The sequence below is a fragment of the Scyliorhinus torazame genome, chromosome 4, assembly GCF_047496885.1.
Source record: "Scyliorhinus torazame isolate Kashiwa2021f chromosome 4, sScyTor2.1, whole genome shotgun sequence".
NCBI classification, from domain to species: Eukaryota; Metazoa; Chordata; class Chondrichthyes; order Carcharhiniformes; family Scyliorhinidae; genus Scyliorhinus; species Scyliorhinus torazame.
Genome location: NC_092710.1, coordinates 296,622,901 through 296,644,908, shown reverse-complemented (window position 1 = coordinate 296,644,908; position 22,008 = coordinate 296,622,901). Strand labels below are relative to the sequence as shown.

The 22,008-nt window shown below is 50.1% G+C and overlaps 1 protein-coding gene across 3 annotated transcripts in view; it reads right to left on the bottom strand.

The window, feature by feature from the left end:
- afg1lb (AFG1 like ATPase b) overlaps positions 1-22,008 on the bottom strand; it is a 267,168-nt gene that overhangs the window by 109,495 nt on the left and 135,665 nt on the right. For all 3 annotated transcript variants that reach the window (XM_072499963.1, XM_072499964.1, XM_072499965.1), the window contains one exon: positions 14,178-14,236. In XM_072499963.1, the coding sequence (XP_072356064.1) occupies positions 14,178-14,236 (59 nt within the window). The remainder of the gene's footprint in view (positions 1-14,177; positions 14,237-22,008) is intronic.

Below are 22,008 nucleotides of genomic sequence, written 5' to 3'. Positions count from 1 at the left end.
TCTGTACTTGCAAGGCAAGACATGAACAGAAACAGCAGCAAATTAGTAAAACCAGGGGAAGAATTAATAGTCCTCAGTTGCTATGTTTGCACAAGGAACCAATTCTAATCAGTGTTGGAACAACCGTCTACACTTATTTTCCCTTTATACACAGAGATCACAGAGGAAGAAGCCAAAATAGCAGCGTGATGTGCAGTTGTTTTTTGTAATAAAATCACCATTTCCACAGTGAGAATGCTCAAACCCACCCACAGCAAATAAAAAGGAACAGGTTTACATCCCCGTGGGCCTTATTGGTACTTTCTTTTAAAAGTCATATTTGCCCACTATATTACTACGTGCAAGACACAAGCTTGTAAAAAGTCAAGTTAAAACACTTTTTCCACCTCCAAACTCTACCTTGGGCCTGAATCACTTTTTAAGACGGGGAGTTCAATTTTTTGATCTGTTATTGTTCGATCTAGAGGGAGAAACTCGAGATAACTAACTCCTTCAGCTGTGTTGAGGTCTACTCCTCATTACCAACAGCTGAAAACTTTTGATGCTTTTTGTTTGAAAAGAATCAACCAACCTCAAAGCACTTGGTCTAAAGCAAATAGGGGGCTGTAGTCCTTTCACCATTTCTGTGTTACAGCTATTATGCAAAAAGTATAAAACACTGCCTTTATGCTGCCAAGCCACAACTACTCTTCTTACATCAAAGCATTTTCACCACAAGGGTTTTTTCTTCCAAATTTATTCATTCCCAAAACAGAAGACAACGATTCATACACCCTAATTACATCTAATTATCAATTCTTTTTTCTGTGACCAACTTCAGCCAGAGCTATTTATTACTTGCATTTCTCACACCCTCCCCCATGCCTTTTGCAAGACAGCTAACATAATGGCAAGATCTTTGGAGGACAATTATTATTTCTTTTATGGTCTGTTATAAAGGTTCTACCTGCATTAAATAATTATTCTATTATTAGTTTCAACAGAAAATGCATGTTAAATATGGGGACCTCCTGGTTAATTTGACAGTTCCCCATAGTGTTGCTGCTTAGAGGCAGTGGAAACGACCTCTCCTGTGGGGCTTCTCCTCATGCTTTCTTTTCATGATCTAAATGAGACGTTTATTGGATTAGGGTTCTTCTCTGCAGACCTCCGAGGTGGCCTGTAACAAAGAACTTAAAAATCCCAATGTCTATACTAATTGCCCTGGGATTAAAAACAGAAAACTTGATTCGGCATTACATCAGCACACCAAAAACAGAGGAAATTTATTAGTTTCATTATGGGCCCTGATCCTTTCAATCAGAGTGGGAGCTAGTGGGCAAGGCATGGTAATAGACTTTAATTAGAAACTTAAACAATACACAATTGACATGGGCCTAATTTTGTGACGCCAAATAAGCCTCACATACTTTTGAAGTGAGGAGAAAATTGAGACAAAAATAGGTGGCAAAGATTCAGAGTTCAGCTAAAATTTAATTGACGTCAGTGGGCCGACTCTGCACCGCAGAGTCAATTGATAAGCAAATACATCGGCAGCGGATTAACCTCAGTACTCGGCTCAGGTGACAGCCGCACAGGGGCTGACCTCACAGGTTGGTCTTTGGGTCATCGTAGCCGATAAAGGGCTGTTGTAGTGTCAAAGTCTTATCAGGTTGCAATCTGACAACTCAATTTAAGCTTCCAGGCAGAAGACTCTAAGAGGATGGTTAATTGCTCATGCCATTCGCTATTGGAAAGATGCTTGTTAATGGAATAGAGGTGTCCAAGTTAAAAAATACAAAGAAGCATCAATCCATCGGACCTGGGAGAATAAAATAAAAAGGAGGCTTGGAAGAAAAAAAGTTGAACATCTCAATCGCCATTAGGTAAGTACTATGCGACCAGAATGCCTCATAGTATCTCTTGGAAACGACCTTTTGCAAAATTAAATGTTTTAAAAGCTCAGTGACAACAGAGGTCAGTGTTCTGCCATACGAAGCAACTGCTATATTTGCTCATGATGGTAAAGGCTTCACAGCTGTCACGTCACAAGACTCTCCGTTCGAATTGTCCGCAATAGGACAATAGAAGTTATCTCATACTTTCAATAGATTGATTTTTTGGCAACAGAGGATGTTACCAAAGTCAAAAGAAAAATGTAATCGGATTTGAACATTTTGCTTTTACTTATTAATAAAAAGGGCCAATTGAAAGTCAGAAAAATTTACTGTTCTTGATTTTATTCTGTTGCTATGTTAGCTTCTCCGGATTCATTTTAAAACCTTGGTCCCTGGGGTTGAATTGTCCAGTATGAAGCAGTGCCTTTCCATCCGAGTTTGAACCCAAATTTGAGTGGTACAAATAAATGCAATTTTTTTTTAAATCACCTGGAATGAAAAGTATTCAGTAAATTGGTTTAGAGTTGCTGCCTTCCAAGAAGAGATACTTGTAAAGAAGTAGAGATGAAATTATGAGGAACTATGCACCATCATAATGGCATCACATGCCAAAGGAACACAGTGAAACAGAATGTAGGGGCATGAAGCGCAAGTCTTTCCCATACCTCTCATGAAAAAGCAACTTGATGTGAGGCACTGAGCGAGTTATGAGATACAGCCTGTGAGCATAAGGATGTAATAGTACTGGAGTTGGTGCAGAGGCGATTCACCAGGATGTTGCCTGGGATGGAACATTTAAGTTATGAAGAGAGGTTGGATAGGCTTGGATTGTTTTCGCTGGAGCAGAGAAGACTGGGGGATGACTTGATCGAGGTGTACGTTTATGAAGGGCATGGATGGACAGGGTGGATAGGGAGCAGCTATTTCCCTTAGTTGAAAGGTCAGTTGCCAGGACACAAGTTCAAGGGCAGGGCAGGAGGTTTAGGGGGGGATTTGAGGAAAAACCTTTTTACCCAGAGGTGGTCAGGAATGCACTGTCTGGGAGGCAGGTTGCCTCACATCCTGTAAAAAATACCTGTATGAGCACTTGGCATATCATAACATTTAAGTGTATGGGCTAAGTGCTGACAAATGAGATTAGGTAGGCAGGTCAGGTATTTTTTAATGCTTCGGGGTAGACTCGATGAGCCAAAGGGCCTCTCCTGTGCTGTATTATTCTGTGATTCTGTGCAATGGATTTTCAGGAGTAATTTCCCAAAGAATGGAGATAAATTAACCTAGTTTCCCCTCCCACCAAGAATTGCAGCATTTTATTCCTGCACACCTTCCACTCAGTTCCTGGAAAGAAAGAGAAAGCTTGTCCAAGGAGGTAGTCAAACTTCCATGATGATTTTGAAACTACAACATAGTATGTTTATTCTGCTCCCTGTTACACCTATAGAAATGTATCAATCTGTTTTGACAAGTGGAAACTAAAGTCAACATGTACATGTGTACCAATCCTGTAAATCTGTTTTTGGGTACCCTGAAATATATATAATCCAACTATTGTTTTATTCTTTTATGGTGGGCGTCACTGGCAAGGTGATATTGATCCCTTGAACTGAGTGGCTTGCTGGACCATTTCAGGTGACCCTGAATAGTCATCCACATTGCTGTGGGTCAGGAGTCAAATATAGGCCAGAACAGGTAAGGATGGCAGATTTCCTTCCCTGAAGGACAATCAGTAAAATCAGATGGGTTTTTAATGGCAATCAATGAAAGTTTCATGGTCCCCAACTAGCTTTCAATTCCCAATTTTATTAATTGAATTTAAGTTCCACCAACTGGCATGGTGGGGTTTAAACCCGTGCCCCCAGAGGATTAGTCTGGACTTCTAAATTACAAGCCCAGTGACATAACCACTACATCACAGCCGCCCCTCCGATGTAACCGTCACATAGAATTTACAGCACGACTTCCGGTTGCAGTGAGGATGAGCTAGCCGCACGTTTCGGCGGCTCCAGCTCCGACGGACCTTCGGGCTCTTTTAAGAGCCCCAACGGGGATTTTTTCGGCCGAGTAACCCGGTGTGGGGTGTGTGGGAAGGGAGTCCCCCCCGAACGACGGAAGAAAAAACCGGCGGCGGCGGCTGCAGCCTGAAGAATCTTCGACTATAAGGTCAGAGGGAGAGGAAAACAAAATGGCGGCGGAGAAATCGCAGGCGACATGGGGGCCTGAGCAGGACGAGGTCGTGAGACGGTGCGTGGACCTGCTGAAGAAGGAGGTACTGACCCCGATGCTACAGGCAATTGAGGGGCTTAAGGAGACTTTAAAGACCCAGGAGACTGAGCTCCGCATGGTGGAGCAAAAGGTGTCAGGTATTGAGGACGAGGTCCTGGGCCTGGCGGTTCAGACTCAGATGCACGAGGCACTTCATAAAAAGTGTGCTGAAAGGATCGAGGCCCTTGAAAACGGAGCGCAAAGGAAGAACCTTAGGATACTAGGTCTCCCCGAGGGTGTGGAAGCAGTGGACTGTGGAGCGTACGCAAGTAAGATGCTGAGCTCACTGAGTGGTGCTGAGGCCCCTGCGGGCCCCATGGAGGTGGAGTGTGCAGGTCGGATCCCGGCGAGAAGACCAAAAGCGGGAGAACTACCGAGGGCGATAATCGTGCGATTCTACCGCCTTAAGGACAGAGAAGAGGTCCTGAGATGGGCTAAAAAGGTGCGGAGTAGCAGATGGGAGAATGCGGTGGTACGGATATACCAGGATTGGAGTGCGGAGGTGGCGAGAAGGAGGGCGAGCTTCAACCGAGCCAAAGAGGTTTTGCACAAAAGGAAGGTGAAGTTTGGGATGCTGCAGCCTGCAAGACTATGGGTCACGTATCAGGAGAGACACTATTACTTCGATACGGCGGAGGAAGCAGGGTCCTTCATCAAAGAAGAGAAACTGGACCGGAACTGAGGGACTGATGCTGCAGGGAATTGTTATTGTTTTTGTTAATGTTATGGTGAAAGTTAATCGAAAAGTAAACAGGGAAGGGGGGAGACACTGGGGAAATATGGGTGCCGGTGAGGGGGGAAAGACTGGACATAGTCGGAGAATGGGGAAGGGGAGGGGGAGGGGGAGGGGAAAGGGAGCTGCGCCATAAGAGGCGGGTCAGGTAAAGGGATGTTCCCGCGCCAGAAAGAATAAGGCGGGAAAACAGGCGCAAGGCGGATGGGAGTTCCCTCACACCGGGGGGGGTCGAGGAGTGAGCAGGAGTAGCCGGGGTCAGTTGAAGTCAGCTGACTTACGGAAGTGATATGGGGGGAGTAATCAAGCTAGATAGGGATCTAAGGGGGGGGACAACTGGGTTGCTGCTGTGGAAATCCAAAAGGGAATGGCTAAAGAGTGGGTGGTCGGGGACGGTGTGCGACGCTGGGGGAGCGAGCGGGAGCGCGGAGGCGGGATATGGGACTGGCCTAGAGAAGGTAATGGCTAGTTGACACGGGAGGGGGGCAGGTAGCCCCCTAGTGTGGAACGTGAGAGGCCTGAATGGACTGATAAAAAGGGCCCGAGCGCTCGCGCATTTGAAAGGACTAAGGGCAGACGTGGTTATGCTCCAAGAGACGCACCTAAAGGTGGAAGACCAAGTTAGGCTAAGGAAAGGATGGGTGGGACAGGTGTTCCACTCAGGACTGGACGCAAAAAACAGAGGGGTGGCCATTTTGGTGGGGAAACGGGTAGCATTTGAAGCAAAGAACATCGTAGCAGATAGCGGAGGTAGATATGTAATGGTGAGTGGTAGGCTGGAGGGAATGGAGGTCGTGTTGGTTAATGTGTAAGTCCCAAATTGGGACGATGCGGGATTCATGAGACGGATGCTGGGGCGTATACCGGACCTGGAGGCAGGAAATTTGATTTTAGGAGGGGACTTCAATACGGTGCTGGACCCAGGGCTAGATAGATCCAGCTCAAGGACCGGAAGAAGGCCGGCAGCGGCCAAGGTACTTAAGGGGTTTATGGACCAAATGGGGGGAGTGGATCCATGGCGATTTCTTAGACCTAGGGCTAGGGAGTATTCCTTCTTCTCCCATGTCCATAAAGTGTACTCCCGGATAGATTTTTTTGTTTTAGGAAGGTCGTTGATCTCTAGGGTGGAAGAAGCTGAATACTCAGCCATAGCGGTTTCGGATCATGCCCCACATTGGGTGGACCTGGAAGTAGGAGAGGACAGGGAGCAGAGAACACTCTGGCGATTAGATGTGGGACTGATGGCGGATGAGGGAGTGTGTGCAAGAGTGAGGGAGTGCATTGAGAGATACCTGGAGGTCAATGACGACGGCGAGGTCCCTGTGGGAGTGGTCTGGGAAGCACTAAAAGCGGTGGTCAGAGGAGAGCTGATCTCTATTGGGGCCCACAAAAGGAAAACAGAGGCCAAGGAAAGGGATAGATTACTGGGGGAAATTTTAAGGGTGGACAGGGAATTTGCAGAGACCCCGGAGGAGGAGCTGTACAGGGAGAACAAACAAAGAACAAAGAACAAAGAAATGTACAGCACAGGAACAGGCCCTTCGGCCCTCCAAGCCCGTGCCGACCATACTGCCCGACTAAACTACAATCTTCTACACTTCCTGGGTCCGTATCCTTCTATTCCCATCCTATTCATATATTTGTCAAGATGCCCCTTAAATGTCCCTATTGTCCCTGCCTCCACTACCTCCTCCGGTAGTGAGTTCCAGGCACCCACTACCCTCTGCGTAAAAAACTTGCCTCGTACATCTACTCTAAACTTTGCCCCTCTCACCTTAAACCTATGCCCCCTAGTAATTGACCCCTCTACCCTGGGGAAAAGCCTCTGACTATCCACTCTGTCTATGCCCCTCATAATTTTGTATACCTCTATCAGGTCGCCCCTCAACCTCCTTCGTTCCAGTGAGAACAAACCGAGTTTATTCAATCGCTCCTCATAGCTTATGCCCTCCATACCAGGCAACATTCTGGTAAATCTCTTCTGCACCCTCTCTAAAGCCTCCACATCCTTCTGGTAGTGTGGCGACCAGAATTGAACACTATACTCCAAGTGTGGCCTAACTAAGGTTCTATACAGCTGCAACATGACTTGCCAATTCTTATACTCAATGCCCCGGCCAATGAAGGCAAGCATGCCGTATGCCTTCTTGACTACCTTCTCCACCTGTGTAGCCCCTTTCAGTGATCTGTGGACCTGTACTCCTAGATCTCTTTGACTTTCAATACTCTTGAGGGTTCTACCATTCACTGTATATTCCCTACCTGCATTAGCCCTTCCAAAATGCATTACCTCACATTTGTCCAGGTTAAACTCCATCTGCCATCTCTCCGCCCAAGTCTCCAGACAATCTAAATCCTGCTGTATCCTCAGACAGTCCTCATTGCTATCCGCAATTCCACCAACCTTTGTGTCGTCTGCAAACTTACTAATCAGACCAGTTACATTTTCCTCCAAATCATTTATATATACTACAAAGAGCAAAGGTCCCAGCACTGATCCCTGTGGAACACCACTGGTCACAGCCCTCCAATTAGAAAAGCATCCCTCCATTGCTACCCTCTGCCTTCTATGGCCTAGCCAGTTCTGTATCCACCTTGCCAGTTCACCCCTGATCCCGTGTGACTTCACCTTTTGTACTAGTCTACCATGAGGGACCTTGTCAAAGGCCTTACTGAAGTCCATATAGACAACATCTACTGCCCTACCTGCATCAATCATCTTAGTGACCTCCTCGAAAAACTCTATCAAGTTAGTGAGACACGACCTCCCCTTCACAAAACCGTGCTGCCTCTCACTAATACGTCCATTTGCTTCCAAATGGGAGTAGATCCTGTCTCGAAGAATTCTCTCCAGTAATTTCCCTACCACTGAAGTAAGGCTCACCGGCCTGTAGTTCCCGGGATTATCCCTGCCACCCTTCTTAAACAGAGGAACAACATTGGCTATTCTCCAGTCCTCCGGGACATCCCCTGAAGACAGCGAGGATCCAAAGATTTCTGTCAAGGCCTCAGCAATTTCCTCTCCAGCCTCCTTCAGTATTCTGGGGTAGATCCCATCCGGCCCTGGGGACTTATCTACCTTAATATTTTTTAAGACACCCAACACCTCGTCTTTTTGGATCACAATGTGACCCAGGCTATCTACACCCCCTTCTCCAGACTCAACATCTACCAATTCCTTCTCTTTGGTGAATACTGATGCAAAGTATTCATTTAGTACCTCGCCCATTTCCTCTGGCTCCACACATAGATTCCCTTGCCTATCCTTCAGTGGGCCAACCCTTTCCCTGGCTACCCTCTTACTTTTTATGTAAGTGTAAAAAGCCTTGGGATTTTCCTTAACCCTATTTGCCAATGCCTTTTCATGACCCCTTCTAGCCCTCCTGACTCCTTGCTTAAGTTCCTTCCTACTTTCCTTATATGCCACACAGGCTTCGTCTGTTCCCAGCCTTTTAGCCCTGACAAATGCCTCCTTTTTCTTTTTGACGAGGCCTACAATATCACTCGTCATCCAAGGTTCCCGAAAATTGCCGTATTTATCTTTCTTCCTCACAGGAACATGCCTGTCCTGTATTCCTTTCAACTGACACTTGAAAGCCTCCCACATGTCAGATGTTGATTTGCCCTCAAACATCCGCCCCCAATCTATGTTCTTCAGTTCCCGCCTAATATTGTTATAATTAGCCTTCCCCCAATTTAGCACATTCATCCTCGGACCACTCTTATCCTTGTCCACCAGTACTTTAAAACTTACTGAATTGTGGTCACTGTTACCGAAATGCTCCCCTACTGAAACATCTACCAGCTGGCCGGGCTCATTCCCTAATACCAGGTCCAGTACCGCCCCTTCCCTAGTTGGACTGTTTACATATAAGAGAAGAGACGACTCCAGACCGAGTTTGACCTTCTGACCACCAGAAAGGCGGAGGTACTGTGGAGGAAGGCACAGGGGAGGAGGTACGAATATGGGGAAAAGGCTAGTCGCCTGTTGGCGCACCAACTGCGAAAGAGGGCAGCAGCGAGGGAGATAGGAGGAATTAGGGATGAAAGGGGAGACACTGTGCGAAGGGCAGGAAAGATAAATGAGGTGTTTAAGACCTTTTATGAGGAACGGTATAGGTCTCAGCCCCCAGAGGGAGAGGAGGGGATGCGGCAGTTCCTGGACCAATTGAGGTTCCCGAAAGTGGAGGAGCAGGAGGTGGCAGGCCTGGGGGCACCGATTGAGGTGAACGAGGTTATTAAGGGATTGGGAAGCATGCAAGCAGGGAAGGCTCCGGGGCCGGATGGGTTCCCGGTGGAATACTACAGAAAATATGTGGACTTGTTGGCCCCGTTGATGGCCAGGACGTTCAATGAGGCCAGGGAAGGGGGGACTCTACTCCCGACGATGTCGGAGGCGACGATATCGCTAATTTTGAAGAGAGACAAAGATCCGTTGCAGTGCGGGTCCTATAGACCTATTTCACTATTGAACGTGGACGCCAAGTTGCTGGCAAAGGTACTGGCATCGAGGATAGAGGACTGTGTCCCGGGGGTGGTGCACGAAGACCAGACAGGGTTCGTAAAAGGGAGACAACTGAATGTTAACGTGCGACGACTATTAGGGGTGATAATGATGCCCCCAGTGGAGGGGGAGGCAGAGATAGTGGCGGCAATGGACGCAAAGAAGGCATTTGATAGGGTGGAGTGGGAGTATTTATGGGAAGTGTTAAGGAGGTTTGGGTTTGGGAACGGGTTTATTCGCTGGGTTAGACTTCTTTATGGGGCACCAACGGCAAGCGTAGTTACAGGTCGACATAGATCGGAGTATTTCCGATTATATAGGGGAACAAGACAGGAATGCCCGCTGTCTCCATTGTTGTTTGCGTTGGGAATTGAACCTCTGGCCATGGCGTTGAGAGACTCCAGGAAATGGAGAGGGGTGATTAGAGGGGGAGAAGAACATCGAGTCTCGTTATACGCGGATGACCTATTGTTATACGTGTCGGACCCAGCGGGGGGGATGATAGAGGTTATGCAAATTTTGAGGAGGTTCTGGGAATTCTCGGGGTATAGGCTAAACATGGGGAAGAGTGAATTATTTGTGATACATCCAGGGGACCAGAGTAGAGAAATAGAAGGCCTGCCTCTAAGGAAAGTGGAAAGAAACTTCCGATACCTGGGGATTCAGATCGCTAGGAGCTGGGGAACCTTGCACAGACCTAATTTGACACGGCTGGTGGAACAAATGGAGGAGGACTTCAAGAGGTGGGACATGCAGCCTTTATCGCTGGCGGGCAGGGTGCAAGCAATTAAGATGATGGTCCTCCCGAGGTTCTTATTTGTATTTCAACGTCTCCCTATATTAATCACCAGGACCTTTTTTAATAAAATAGATAGGAGCATCACGAGCTTTGTGTGGGCAGGGAAAGTTCCGAGAGTAAGGAGGGGGTTCCTTCAGCGTAGTAGGGATAGAGGAGGACTGGCACTACCGAACTTGGGAGATTATTATTGGGCCGCCAATGTGGCAATGATACGTAGATGGATGATGGAGGGTGAGGGAGCGGCGTGGAAAAGACTGGAGAGAAAGTCCTGTAAAGGGACAAGTTTAGAGGTGCTGGTGACGGCACCGCTACCGCTCTCACCTAAAAAGTATACCACGAACCCGGTGGTGGCGGCAACACTGAACATATGGGGACAGTGGAGGTGACAGAGAGGGGTGCGGGGAGCCCTGGTGGGGTCCCCTAACAGGAACAACCATAGGTTAGCCCCAGGAAGAATGGATGAAGGATTTCAGAGCTGGTACCAGTTGGGAATTAGGAAGGTGGGAGATTTATTCATAGATGGGACTTTTGCGAGCTTGGGAGCATTGGAGGAAAAGTATAAGTTACCCCGGGGAAATTTCTTGAGATATATGCAGGTGAGGGCGTTTACTAGACAATAGGTGAGGGAATTTCCGTTGCTCCCGACACAGGGGATACAGGACAGGGTGCTTTCAGGGGTGTGGGTCGGAGAGGGCAAGGTGTCAGAGATTTACAGAGAGATGAGGGAAAAGGGGGAGGAGTCGGTGGGAGAACTAAAGGGAAAGTGGGAAGAAGAATTAGGGGAGGAGATAGAAGAGGGTATGTGGGCTGATGCTCTAAGCAGGGTAAACTCCTCTTCCTCATGCGCCAGGCTTAGCCTGATTCAATTTAAGGTGCTACATAGAGCACACATAACGGGGGCAAGATTGAGCAGGTTCTTTGGAGTGGAGAACAGATGTGGGAGGTGTGGCGGGAGCCCGGCAAACCACGCACATATGTTTTGGGCGTGCCCGGCACTGGAAGGATATTGGAAGGGAGTGACGGGAGTGATCTCGCAGGTGGTGAATGCCGGGTCAAACCAAGCTGGGAGTTAGCTCGATTTGGAGTTGCGGAAGAGCCGGGAGTGCAGGAGGCGAAAGAGGCCGATGTCGTGGCCTTTGCGTCCCTAGTAGCCCGGCGCAGGATCCTACTTATGTGGAAGGAGGCGAAACCCCCCGGACTGGAGGCCTGGGTAAACGATATGGCGGGGTTTATTAAACTGGAGGAGATAAAGTTTGCCCTGAGAGGATCGGCTCAAGGGTTCACCAGGCGGTGGCAGCCATTTCTCGACTCCCTAAGGGAACGTGAGAGGGAAGACAGATGACCAGCAGCAGCAACCCAGGGGGAAGGGGGGAGGGGGTTTAGTTTAGTATAGGTCAATAGATAATGGGGTTTTGTTACTTGTGTATTGTTAAAAATTTCTATTTTGTTATCGTTCCGTTTGTTTTGTAAGAGGGAAAAATGTTGTTTAGAAAAAATTTTCAATGAAATATATTTAAAAAAAAAAGAATTTACAGCACAGAAACAGACCATTGGTCCAAGTGGTATGTAGCAGTATTTGTGCTTTCCTCCCACTAAAATGACCTCTTCCCATCTTTTCCCACTGAAACCCACAATTCCCTTCAATCTTAAGTAGGCTTCAAGCCTCTTACAATACTTCAACCGTTCCATGTGGCATCAAGTTTCACATTCTCACCACTCTGTAATAAAAATCCAGCTAAATCCTTTGTCTGAGAGCAACAGTCCTTTATTTATGATTCCTGGTCTGGACTCACTCACTTTTGGAAATACCATCTCTACGTCCACCCTATTAAAGCCCCTCAGAATTATAAAAATAACTACATCAGGTGTCCTCTTTTGCAGAACCCCAGACAACTTAATCTTCCCCATAGTTTTAACCTTTCAATTCTGGAAAAATGCTTGCACATCTTCACTCCACACTCTCTCATGTTTCAATATCCATTTTGGAGAACCAGAGAGCAGAATTGCTCATAGTACTCCACGTTATCCACCTGACCTTTGACATTATCTCCTTGGGCGTGATTCTCCGGCCACGCCCGCCTGACGACTGGAAAGTACTGCGATGGACTTGTAATGTAATGTAATGTCAATGTAGTGTAATGTCAATGGACCTTTCCATGGTCCGCCTCCTGCCGATGGTGATCTTTCGGTGGGTGGGATGGAAGAATCCAGACCCTTGTTTTTGTGTTTTATTCCTCTCGAAATAAACGCTACTATTTTGTTTGCACATTTTATGACCTTATCTTGTGTTGCTACTTTTCACAGAATCACAGAATTTACAGTGCAGAAGGAGCCATTCGGCCCATCCAGTCTGCACTGGCCCTTGGAAAGAGCACCCTACCTAAGCCCACACCTCCACCCTATCCCCACACTTCCATCCTATCCCCGTAACCCCACCTTACCCTGCCTTTTTTGGACACTAAGGGCAATTTAGCACAGCCAATCCACCTATCCCTGCACATCTTTGGACTGTGGGAGGAAACCGGAGCACCCAGAGGAAACCCACGCACACACGGGGAGAACATGCAGACTCCACACAGACAGTGACCCAAGCCGGGAATCGAACCTGGGACCCTGGCGCTGTGAAGCCATTGTGCTAATCACTATGCTGCCGTGCTGCCCTATCAATTAATGAATGTGTTCTCAGGTATCTTTATTGCTCTACCCAAATTGGATTATGATCTTCCAAGTACCACACTTTGCCATATAGAATTTTATGTAATTTATCCACCATTTTGATGCTAAGGTCTCTTTTTATCTTCCTGTATTTTGACAGTCTTTCACAATATTAGCAATACCCACCAATGTGATAGCATCTACAATTTTTGACCCATTCCTCCAATTCCTAAGTCTAAACCATTTAGAAAAATGGTGAATGGAAAGGTGTGGGTGGATTGGGGGAAAAAAAACAATGAATTTTCCCAGCTTTGCTATGAAAAAGATAACCGAAAAATCGACCATAAACATGGTCATACATAATGAATAAGGGTCAAACTGTTCAGCAGAACAGCACAGGGCGGCGCGTGGTGGCAAAGTGGTTAGCACTGCTGCCTCACAATGCCAGGAATCCAGGTTCAATTCCAGCCTTGGGTGACTGGGCGGAGTCTGCATATTCTCCCAGTGTCTGCGTGGTTTTCCTCCGGGTGCTCCGATTTCCTACCACAGTCCAAAAGGTGTGCAGGTTAGGTGGATTGGCCATGCTAAATTGTCCTTAGTGTCCAAAGGTGAGGTAGGGTACTCTTTCAGAGGGTTGGTGCAGACGTGATGGGCTGAATGGCCTCCTCCTGCACTGTAAGGATTCGATGATTCAGATACAAATGCTTTTCAACAAAAAATATGCCTGCCTTGGTCACTCAACAAAAAAATAACTCCAAACAAATTCCTCTTCTCTTCACAATTCAGAGATTTAAGGTCCTGGTGAATATAATGCCTTGACAGGGACTATTACATAAATCCAATAAGCTGTCAATAGGGTTAAACATTTTTCTAATAATCATGCCAAACCCACAAGTCAGTCTGCGCTGAAAAGAATAGGTATCTCCCAACACCCGTTGGAATAGAATGAATGTACTTAAGGGGTGGCACAAAGGACACGCCAATCCAAAACTCCATTCAGATGCATTTCTACACCAGTAAGTAAATTACTTCTCTCCCTGACATCACACCTGCAATATTCCTCACCAAATTGTTCTTGCCCATTTGTGTTTTTTTTAATAAATTGCCTGTGGCAGTCACAGAGTTAAGAAAAAAAATCAAGCTATCGAGTCGCTGTGTGCCCACTCAAAAATCTAAGGACCCGTCATTGTTCAATTCTCCTTTTCGAACAGCAATTCCATTAGCAGCATTGGTGGTGTAATTATTAGTAGCATTCTCCTTGAAGGCAAGATCAAAGGAACCTGTGTAAACCCTGATTATCAATATTACAGTCAGAAAGAGAAAACATCAAAACATGACTTTCTTTACCTTCAGGACAGCAATGAATGGCACAAAGTTAGCCCTCTGAAGCCCGTTTTTATAGAGGTCTGAAAGAGAAAATTGGCATTAGCTTTGCTACTCATCTTGATAATAGCATTTCTTTTTTCACTTTGGTAAATAGCAGCCCCCCTCTCACCACCCACCCCTCCCACCCCCCCAACACAACAATAGCAGATAATAGCAAGACCAAAGAAACAAAATTGATTCCTGCTTGAGCAATACATAGAGTTCTTTATATTGATCAGTGATAGTTACGGTGTGAATTAGAGTGTGCACAGCAGCAGACAGTCCGTAGACCCTCTGAAGTAAAAAGATCCATGGCCTGCGTGACACGACTCATTTCTGAAACGGGGAGATAAAGCCTTTTATTTATTTTTACAAAAGGATCATAACCGACTGCCACTGCCACTTTTCAAACAGTTTGAACAAAATACCTTCAAAATAAATTTAAATGGAGACTTCCGGTTGCGGCTATGCCTGGGTAGGTCGCACGTTCGGCAGCTCCCGCCAAGAACGGACATTTGAGCCCTTTTGAGGAACCCCAGTGGCACTTGGACGACGATTCCCGGTGTGGAAAGGCAGCAGTAAGGTTCCCCCAGCATTGTATGGAGTGGACCAGGTGTGGGCCGATTTAAAAAGTGGTTTTGGAGCAGAGCGGGTGTGGAAAAGTAAGATGGCGGCGGGTGGAGACAAGGCAGCGTGGGTGCAATGGTCGCGGGAGCAGCAGGAGTTCCTGAAAAGCTGCTTTGCGGAGCTGAAAGCAGAAATGCTGGCCCCAATGAAGGCGTCGATAGAAAAGCTGGTGGAGACCCAGAAGGCCCAAGGGGTGGCGATCCGAGAGGTGCAGCAGAAAGCCTCTGAAAACGAGGAGGAGATTCTGGGCCTGGCGGTGAAAGTGCTGCACAAGAAGTGGCAGGAAAAGTTTGAGGACCTGGAGAATAGGTCGAGGAGGAAGAATCTCCGGATTCTGGGTCTCCCTGAAGGGGTGGAGGGGTCCGACGTTGGGGCATATGTAGCCACAATGCTGAACACGTCAATGGGCGCGGGAGCCTTCCCACGGCCCTTGGAGCTAGATGGGTCTCACAGAGTCCTGGCAAGGAGGCCTAAAGCCAATGAGCCGCCAAGGGCTGTAGTGGTGAGGTTTCACCGCTCCATGGACAGGGAGTGCGTCCTGAGATGGGCGAAGAAGGAACAGAGCAGCAGGAGGGAGAATACGGACATTCAACCGGGCCAAGGCGGTGCTCCACCGAAAGCGGGTGAAGTTCGGGCTGTTGCAGCCAGCGCAATTGTGGGTCATGTTTCAAGACCGCCACCACTATTTTGATTCGCCGGATGAGGCGTGGACCTGAATACAAAACAAGAAGTTGGACTCGAACTAAGGGTTTGATGTGGGGTTGGGTTTGTTTTTTTGTTTTTGTGTGGGAAAGCTGGGGAGTGGGAAGGGATGAGTGGATGTGATATGTGGGTTTTGTGGGGCTAGACGTTGGTCTAGCTGGGGGGGGGGGGGCGAGGAGAAGAGAAAGAACTGGGTTGCTGTTGTACTGACTGAAGGGGAGCTGGAGGTAAAAGGGAGAGTCGGGGCAGGGGTTCGCAGCCTGGGGGACTGGAGTGTGCGGGAGGCGTGGGCACGATGCTGGCCTAAGAAAGGGGATGGTTAGTCGGCAGGGGGGGCGGTCAAGAGGGCCCGGGTGTTCACACACTTAAAGGGACTGAAGGCAGACTTTGTTATGCTTCAGGAGATGCACTTGAAGGTGGCAGATCAGATCAGGCTGAGAAAGGGATGCGTAGGGCAGGTCTTTCATTCAGGGCTGGATTGCGAAGAACAGAGGGGTTGCAATACTGGTAGGGAAATGGGTGTCGTTCGAGGCGCTGAATATTGTGGCGGATAATGGGGGTTGATACCTGATGGTGAGTGGTAGGTTGCAGGGGACCCGGGTAGTACTGGTGAATGTGTATGCCCCGAATTGGAACGATGTAGGGTTTATGAAGCGCATGTTGAGTCGGATCCCAGATCTGGAAGCGGGGAGCTTGATAATGGTGGGTGGGGGGGTCTTTAATACAGTACTGGACCCAGCATTGGGCCGATCCAGGTCAAGGACGGGTAAGAGGGGGTTTATGGACCAGATGGGGGGAGTGGTTCCGTGGAGGTTTGCTAGGCCGGTGGGCAGAGAGTTCTCTTTTTTCTCCCATGTACATAGAAGTCTATCCATGAATAGGCCTTTTGTGATGAGTAGGGCACTGATCCCAAGAGTGGAGGGAACGGAATATTCGACTATAGTGATTTCGGACCACGCCCCGTACTGGGAGGAGTTGGAGTTGGGGAGGAGAGGGACCAGCGCCCGCTGTGGCGCCTGGATGTGGGACTGTTGGCGGAAGAGGAGGTTTGTGGGCAGGTCCGGGGGTGCATTCAGAGATACATAGAGGCCAATGATAATGGGGAGATGCAGGTGGGTGTGGTTTGGGAGGCTCTGAAGGTGGTGGTTAGGGGAGAGCTAATTTCAATTAGGGCTCACAGGGAGAAGAGAGAGAGGATGGAGAGGGAGAGGTTGGTGGGGAGATAGTAAGGGTGGACAGGAGCTATGCAGAGGCCCCCCGAAGTGGGGCTGCTGCGGGTGCGACAGAACATCCAAATGGAATTTGATTTATTGACCACAGGTAAGGCAGAGGCTCAGTGGAGGAAAATGCAGTGGGCAGTATATGAGTATGGGGAGAAGGCGAGTCGGATGCTGGCGTATCAGCTACGTAAGAGGGAGGCGGCGAGTAAGATTGGAGGAATCAGGGATAGGGGGGAGAAATACGGTGCGGAGTGTGGTTAAAATAAAGGAGGTATTTAGGAATTTCTATGGGGACCTGTACAAGTCAGAGCGCCCGGAGGGGGGAGAGGGGATGCGGCGGTTCTTAGATCAACTGAGGTTCCCAAGGATGGAGGAAGAGCAGGTGGCTGGCCTGGGGCCCCGACGGGGCTGGAGGAGCTGGTTAAGGGATTGGGCAGCATGCAGGCGGGCAAGGCCCCGGGACCGGATAGGTTCCCGGTTGAATTTTACAGGAAGTATGTGGACTGTTGGACCGGTTGCTGGTGAGAACCTTCAATGAGGCGAGGGAGGAAGGGACTCTGCCTCCGACAATGTCTCGGGCACTGATCTCGCTGATTCTCAAGCGGGACAAGGACCCACTGCAGTGCGGTTCGTATGGGCCGATCTTGCTCCTTCACGTAGATGCGAAGTTGCTGCCGAAGGTCCTCGCTACGAGGATTGAGGGTTGTGTCCCGGGAGTGATACACGAGGACCAGACGGGGTTCGTGAAGGGCAGGAAGTTAAATGCGAATGTGCGGAGGCTCCTGAACGTGATTATGATGCCCTCGGTGGGGGGGAAGCGGAGGTGGTGGCGGCTATGGACGCGGAGAAGGCCTTTGATCGGGTGGAGTGGGAGAACCTATGGGAAGCGCATAGCAGGTTTGGGTTCGGGGAAGGGTTCATAGGGTGGGTCAGGTTGTTATACAGGGCCCCGGTGGCGGGCGTGTCTACGAACCGGCGGAGATCGGAATATTTCAGATTGTACCAGGGGACGAGACAGGGGTGTCCCCTGACCCCTTTGCTGTTCGTGCTGGCAATTGAGCCGCTGGCCATGGCATTAAGGGAGTCTAGGAACTGGAGAGGGTTGGTCCGTGGAGGGGAGGAACACCGGGTGTCGTTGTATGCTGATGACCTGTTGTTATATATTGCAGATCCAGTGGCGGGGATGGCGGAGGTTATGCGGATCCTTAGGGAGTTTGGGGACTTCTTGGGCCACAAGCTCAACGTGGGGAAGAGTGAGCTCTTTGTAGTGCATGCGGGGGGCCAGGAAAGGGGGCTAGAGGAGCTGCCGTTGAAGAGGGCGGAGAGGAGCTTTCGATACCTAGGTATCCAGGTGGCTAGGAGCAGGGGGGCCCTGCATAAGCTTAGTTTGGCACAGTTGGTGGGCCAGATGGAGGAAGACTTTAGCAGATGGGATGTGTTGCCACTTTCCCTGGCGGGTAGGGTGCAGTCGGTCAAGATGACGGTCCTCCCGAGGTTCTTGTTCGTGTTCCAGTGCCTGCCCATCCTAATCCCCAGGGCTTTTTTCAAGCGGGAAAGCAGGTTTGTATGGGCGAGCAAGACCCCGAGGGTGAAGAGGGTGTTTTTGGAGCGCAGTCGAGACAGGGGCGGGCCGAGTCTGTGGGGTTATTGTTGGGCAGTGAATGTGGCGATGATCCGTAAATAGGTAATGGAGGGAGAGGGGGCGGCGTGGAAGAGGCTAGAGGCAGCATCTTGTGTGGGTACTAGCTTGGGGGCGCTGGTGACGGCACCGCTGCGGCTACCGCCGACGCGATACACCGCGAGCCCGGTGGTGGCGGCGACATTGAAGATCTGAGGGCAGTGGAGGCGACATAGGGGTCAGGTGGGGGCTCCAATTTGGTCCCCGATATGGGATAATCAGAGGTTTGTGCCGGGCAGGATGGATGGGAGGTTCCTAAGTTGGCATCGGGCAAGAATTAAAAGGATGGGGGACCGTTCATAGATGGGACTTTTGCGGGGACTTCCGGTTGCGGCGATGCGGAGCTAAGCCGCACATTTCGGCAGTTCCCGCGATCACGGACCTTTGGGCTCTCCAGGGGAGCCCCAACGGAAATTTTTTGATTGAATCCCGTGTGGGAAGGTGAACTAAGGTCCCCCTTACGTTGTATGGCAGGGATTAGCGCTGGAGCGTTGGAGAAAAAGGCTTTGGAGCAGGGGCAAAAACGAGGGGGGAAAAAACAAGATGGCGGAGGGCGGCGATCGAGCAGCATGGGGGCCGGACCAGCAGGAATTCCTCAGGCGCTGTGTGGAGGAGCTTAAAAAGGAGGTGCTGGTGCCAATGCTGTTGGCGATCGAGGGGCTGAAGGAGACCCAGAAGGCCCAGGCGGTGGAGCTCCGTGAGGTGAGGGACAAAACTAATGAGAACGAGGACGAGATCCTGGGCCTGGCGGTAAAGATGGAGGCGCACGAGGCAGTGCACAGGAGGTGGGCTGAGAGACTCGAGGTCCTGGAGAACAGGTCAAGGAGGAAGAATCTCCGGATTCTGGGTCAACCTGACGGAGTGGAGGGAGCTGATGCCGGGGCACGTGAGCACGATGCTCCATTCGCTGATGGGTGCGGAGGTCTCTCCGAGCCCCCTGGAGCTGTAAGGAGCTCACCGGGTCCTGGCGAGGAGACCCAGGGCTGATGAGCCGCCAAGGGCGATAGTGGCGAGGTTCCATCACTTTGCGGACAAAGAAAGTGTCCTGAGATGGGCCAAGAAGGTGCGGAGCAGTAGATTGGGAGAATGCGGTGGTCCGAGTCTACCAGGACTGGAGTGCGGAGGTGGCAAAGAGGAGAGCTGGTTTCAACCGGGCCAAGGCGGTGCTGCACAAAAAAAGAGTCAGGTTCGGAATGCTGCAGCCTGCGCGACTGTGGGTCACTTATCAGGACCGACACCACTATTTTGAAACGCCAGAAGAGGCTTGGACCTTTATCCAAACAGAAAAATTGGACTTGAACTGAGGGGCTGTGGTTGTGGGGGGAATGTTGACTGTATACGGGGTTGTGAATATGGGTAAAGAATGTTTCATGGGTGGGTTGATGGAGGGGGATGTGGGAAGAGTTCTTGTTAAATTTTCTTTTCTGTTGACGAGATAGTGGGAAATGTGGGCATCGGTGCTGGAGGGAGGGGAGACTCGGGGATGGGGGAACTGGGATAAGGCCGCAGCAGGAGCTGCGCCACAGGGGGCGGGGCTGGCTCAGGAAAGCGCAGGCTTTTTACCGCGCTAGGGAGGGGGGGATGGAGGAAGGTAAGGAGGAGGCGAGACTCCCACACGGGGAGATCAACGGGAAGGCAGAGGAAGCCTGGGTCAGCAGAAGTCAGTATGGGGGGAGCAAAAGAGCTAGATGCGGATCTAGCGGGGGGGGGGGGTACAATAGGGTTGCTGCTGCACTGGTTGAGGGGGAACTGAAAATGGAAGAGGTGGTCAGGGCGGGGGTTCCCCGTCGGGGGGACTGGAGGGTGCGGGAGGCGCGGGCACGGGACTGGCCTAAGATAGATGATGGCTAGTCGGGGGGGGGGGGGTAGCTCCCCAATCCGGCTGATCACGTGGAATGTGAGAGGCCTAAACGGGCCGGTTAAGAGGGCCCGAGTGTTCGCGCACCTAAAGGGACTGAAGGCAGACGTGGTCATGCTTCAGGAGACACATCTGAAGGTGGCAGATCAGGTCAGGTTAAGGAAGGGATGGGTAGGACAGGTATTCCATTCGGGGCTGGATGCGAAGAATAGAAGGGTGGCAATACTGGTGGGGAAGCGGGTGTCGTTTGAGGCCAAGAACATAGTAGCGGACAATGGAGGCCGATACGTGATGATGAGCGGTAGGTTGCAGGGGACGAAGGTGGTATTGGTAAATGTATACGCCCCGAACTGGGACGATGCTGGATTCATGAAACGGATGTTGGGGCGTATTCCAGACTTGGAGGTAGGGAGCATGATAATGGGTGGGGATTTCAACACGGTGTTGGACCCAGCATTAGATCGTTCCAGATCTAGGACGGGGATGAGGCCGGCGGCGGCCAAGGTGCTCAGGGGGTTTATGGATCAGATGGGGGGAGTAGATCCGTGGAGATTTGCCAGGCCTTTGGCCAGACAATTTTCTCTCCCATGTACATAAGGCCTACTCCCGGATAGATTTTTTTGTTTTGGGCAGGGCATTGATCCCGAAAGTGGAGGGAACGGAGTAGTCGGCCATAGCCATTTCAGACCACGCCCCGCATTGGGTGGAGCTAGAGCTGGGGGAGGAGAGGGGTCAACGCCCGTTGTGGCGGTTGGATGTGGGACTGTTGGCAGACGAGGAAGTGTGTGGGAGGGTGCGGGGGTGCATCGAAAGGTATCTGGAGGCCAACGACAACGGGGAGGTGCAGGTGGGAGTAGTATGGGAGGCGCTGAAGGCGGTGGTCAGGGGAGAGTTAATCTCCATCAGGGCTCATAGGACGAAGAGAGAGGGCAGGGAAAGGGAGAGGTTAGTGGGGGAGATTTTAAGGGTGGACAGGAGATATGCAGAGGCTCCTGATGGGGGCCTACTCAGGGAGAGACAAAGTCTCCAGACGGAGTTCGACCTGTTGACCACAGGGAAGGCAGAGGCACAGTGGAGGAAGGCACAGGGGGCGATATATGAATATGGGAAGAAGGCGAGTCGGATGCTGGCACATCAGCTCCGTAAGAGGATGGCAGCGAGGGAAATAGGGGGAGTCAAGGTTGGCAGGGGAACTACGGTGAGGAGTGCGGTGAAAGTGAATGAGGCATTTAAGGTCTTTTACGAGGCGCTGTATAGGTCCCAGCCCCCAGGGGGAAAAGAGGGGATGCGACGATTCTTGGACTAACTGGGGTTCCCGAGGGTGGAGGAGCAGGAGGTGGCTGGTTTGGGGGCGCCCATTGGGGTGGAGGAGCTGGTTAAAGGACTGGGGAGCATGCAGGCGGGGAAGGCCCTGGGGCCGGATTGGTTCCCGGTGGAGTTTTATAGGAAGTATGTAGACCTGTTAGCCCCGCTGCTGGTAAGGACCTTCAATGAAGCAAGGGAGGGGGGGATCTGCCCCCGACAATGTCGGAGGCGACAATCTCTTTGATCTTGAAGCGGGATAAAGACCCACTGCAATGCGGGTCGTATAGACCAATCTCGCTCCTCAACGTAGATGCTAAGTTGCTGGCAAAAATGTTGGCTACGAGGATTGAGGACTGTGTCCCGGAGGTGATTCATGAGGACCAGACGGGATTCGTAAAGGGTAGGCAGCTAAATACCAATGTG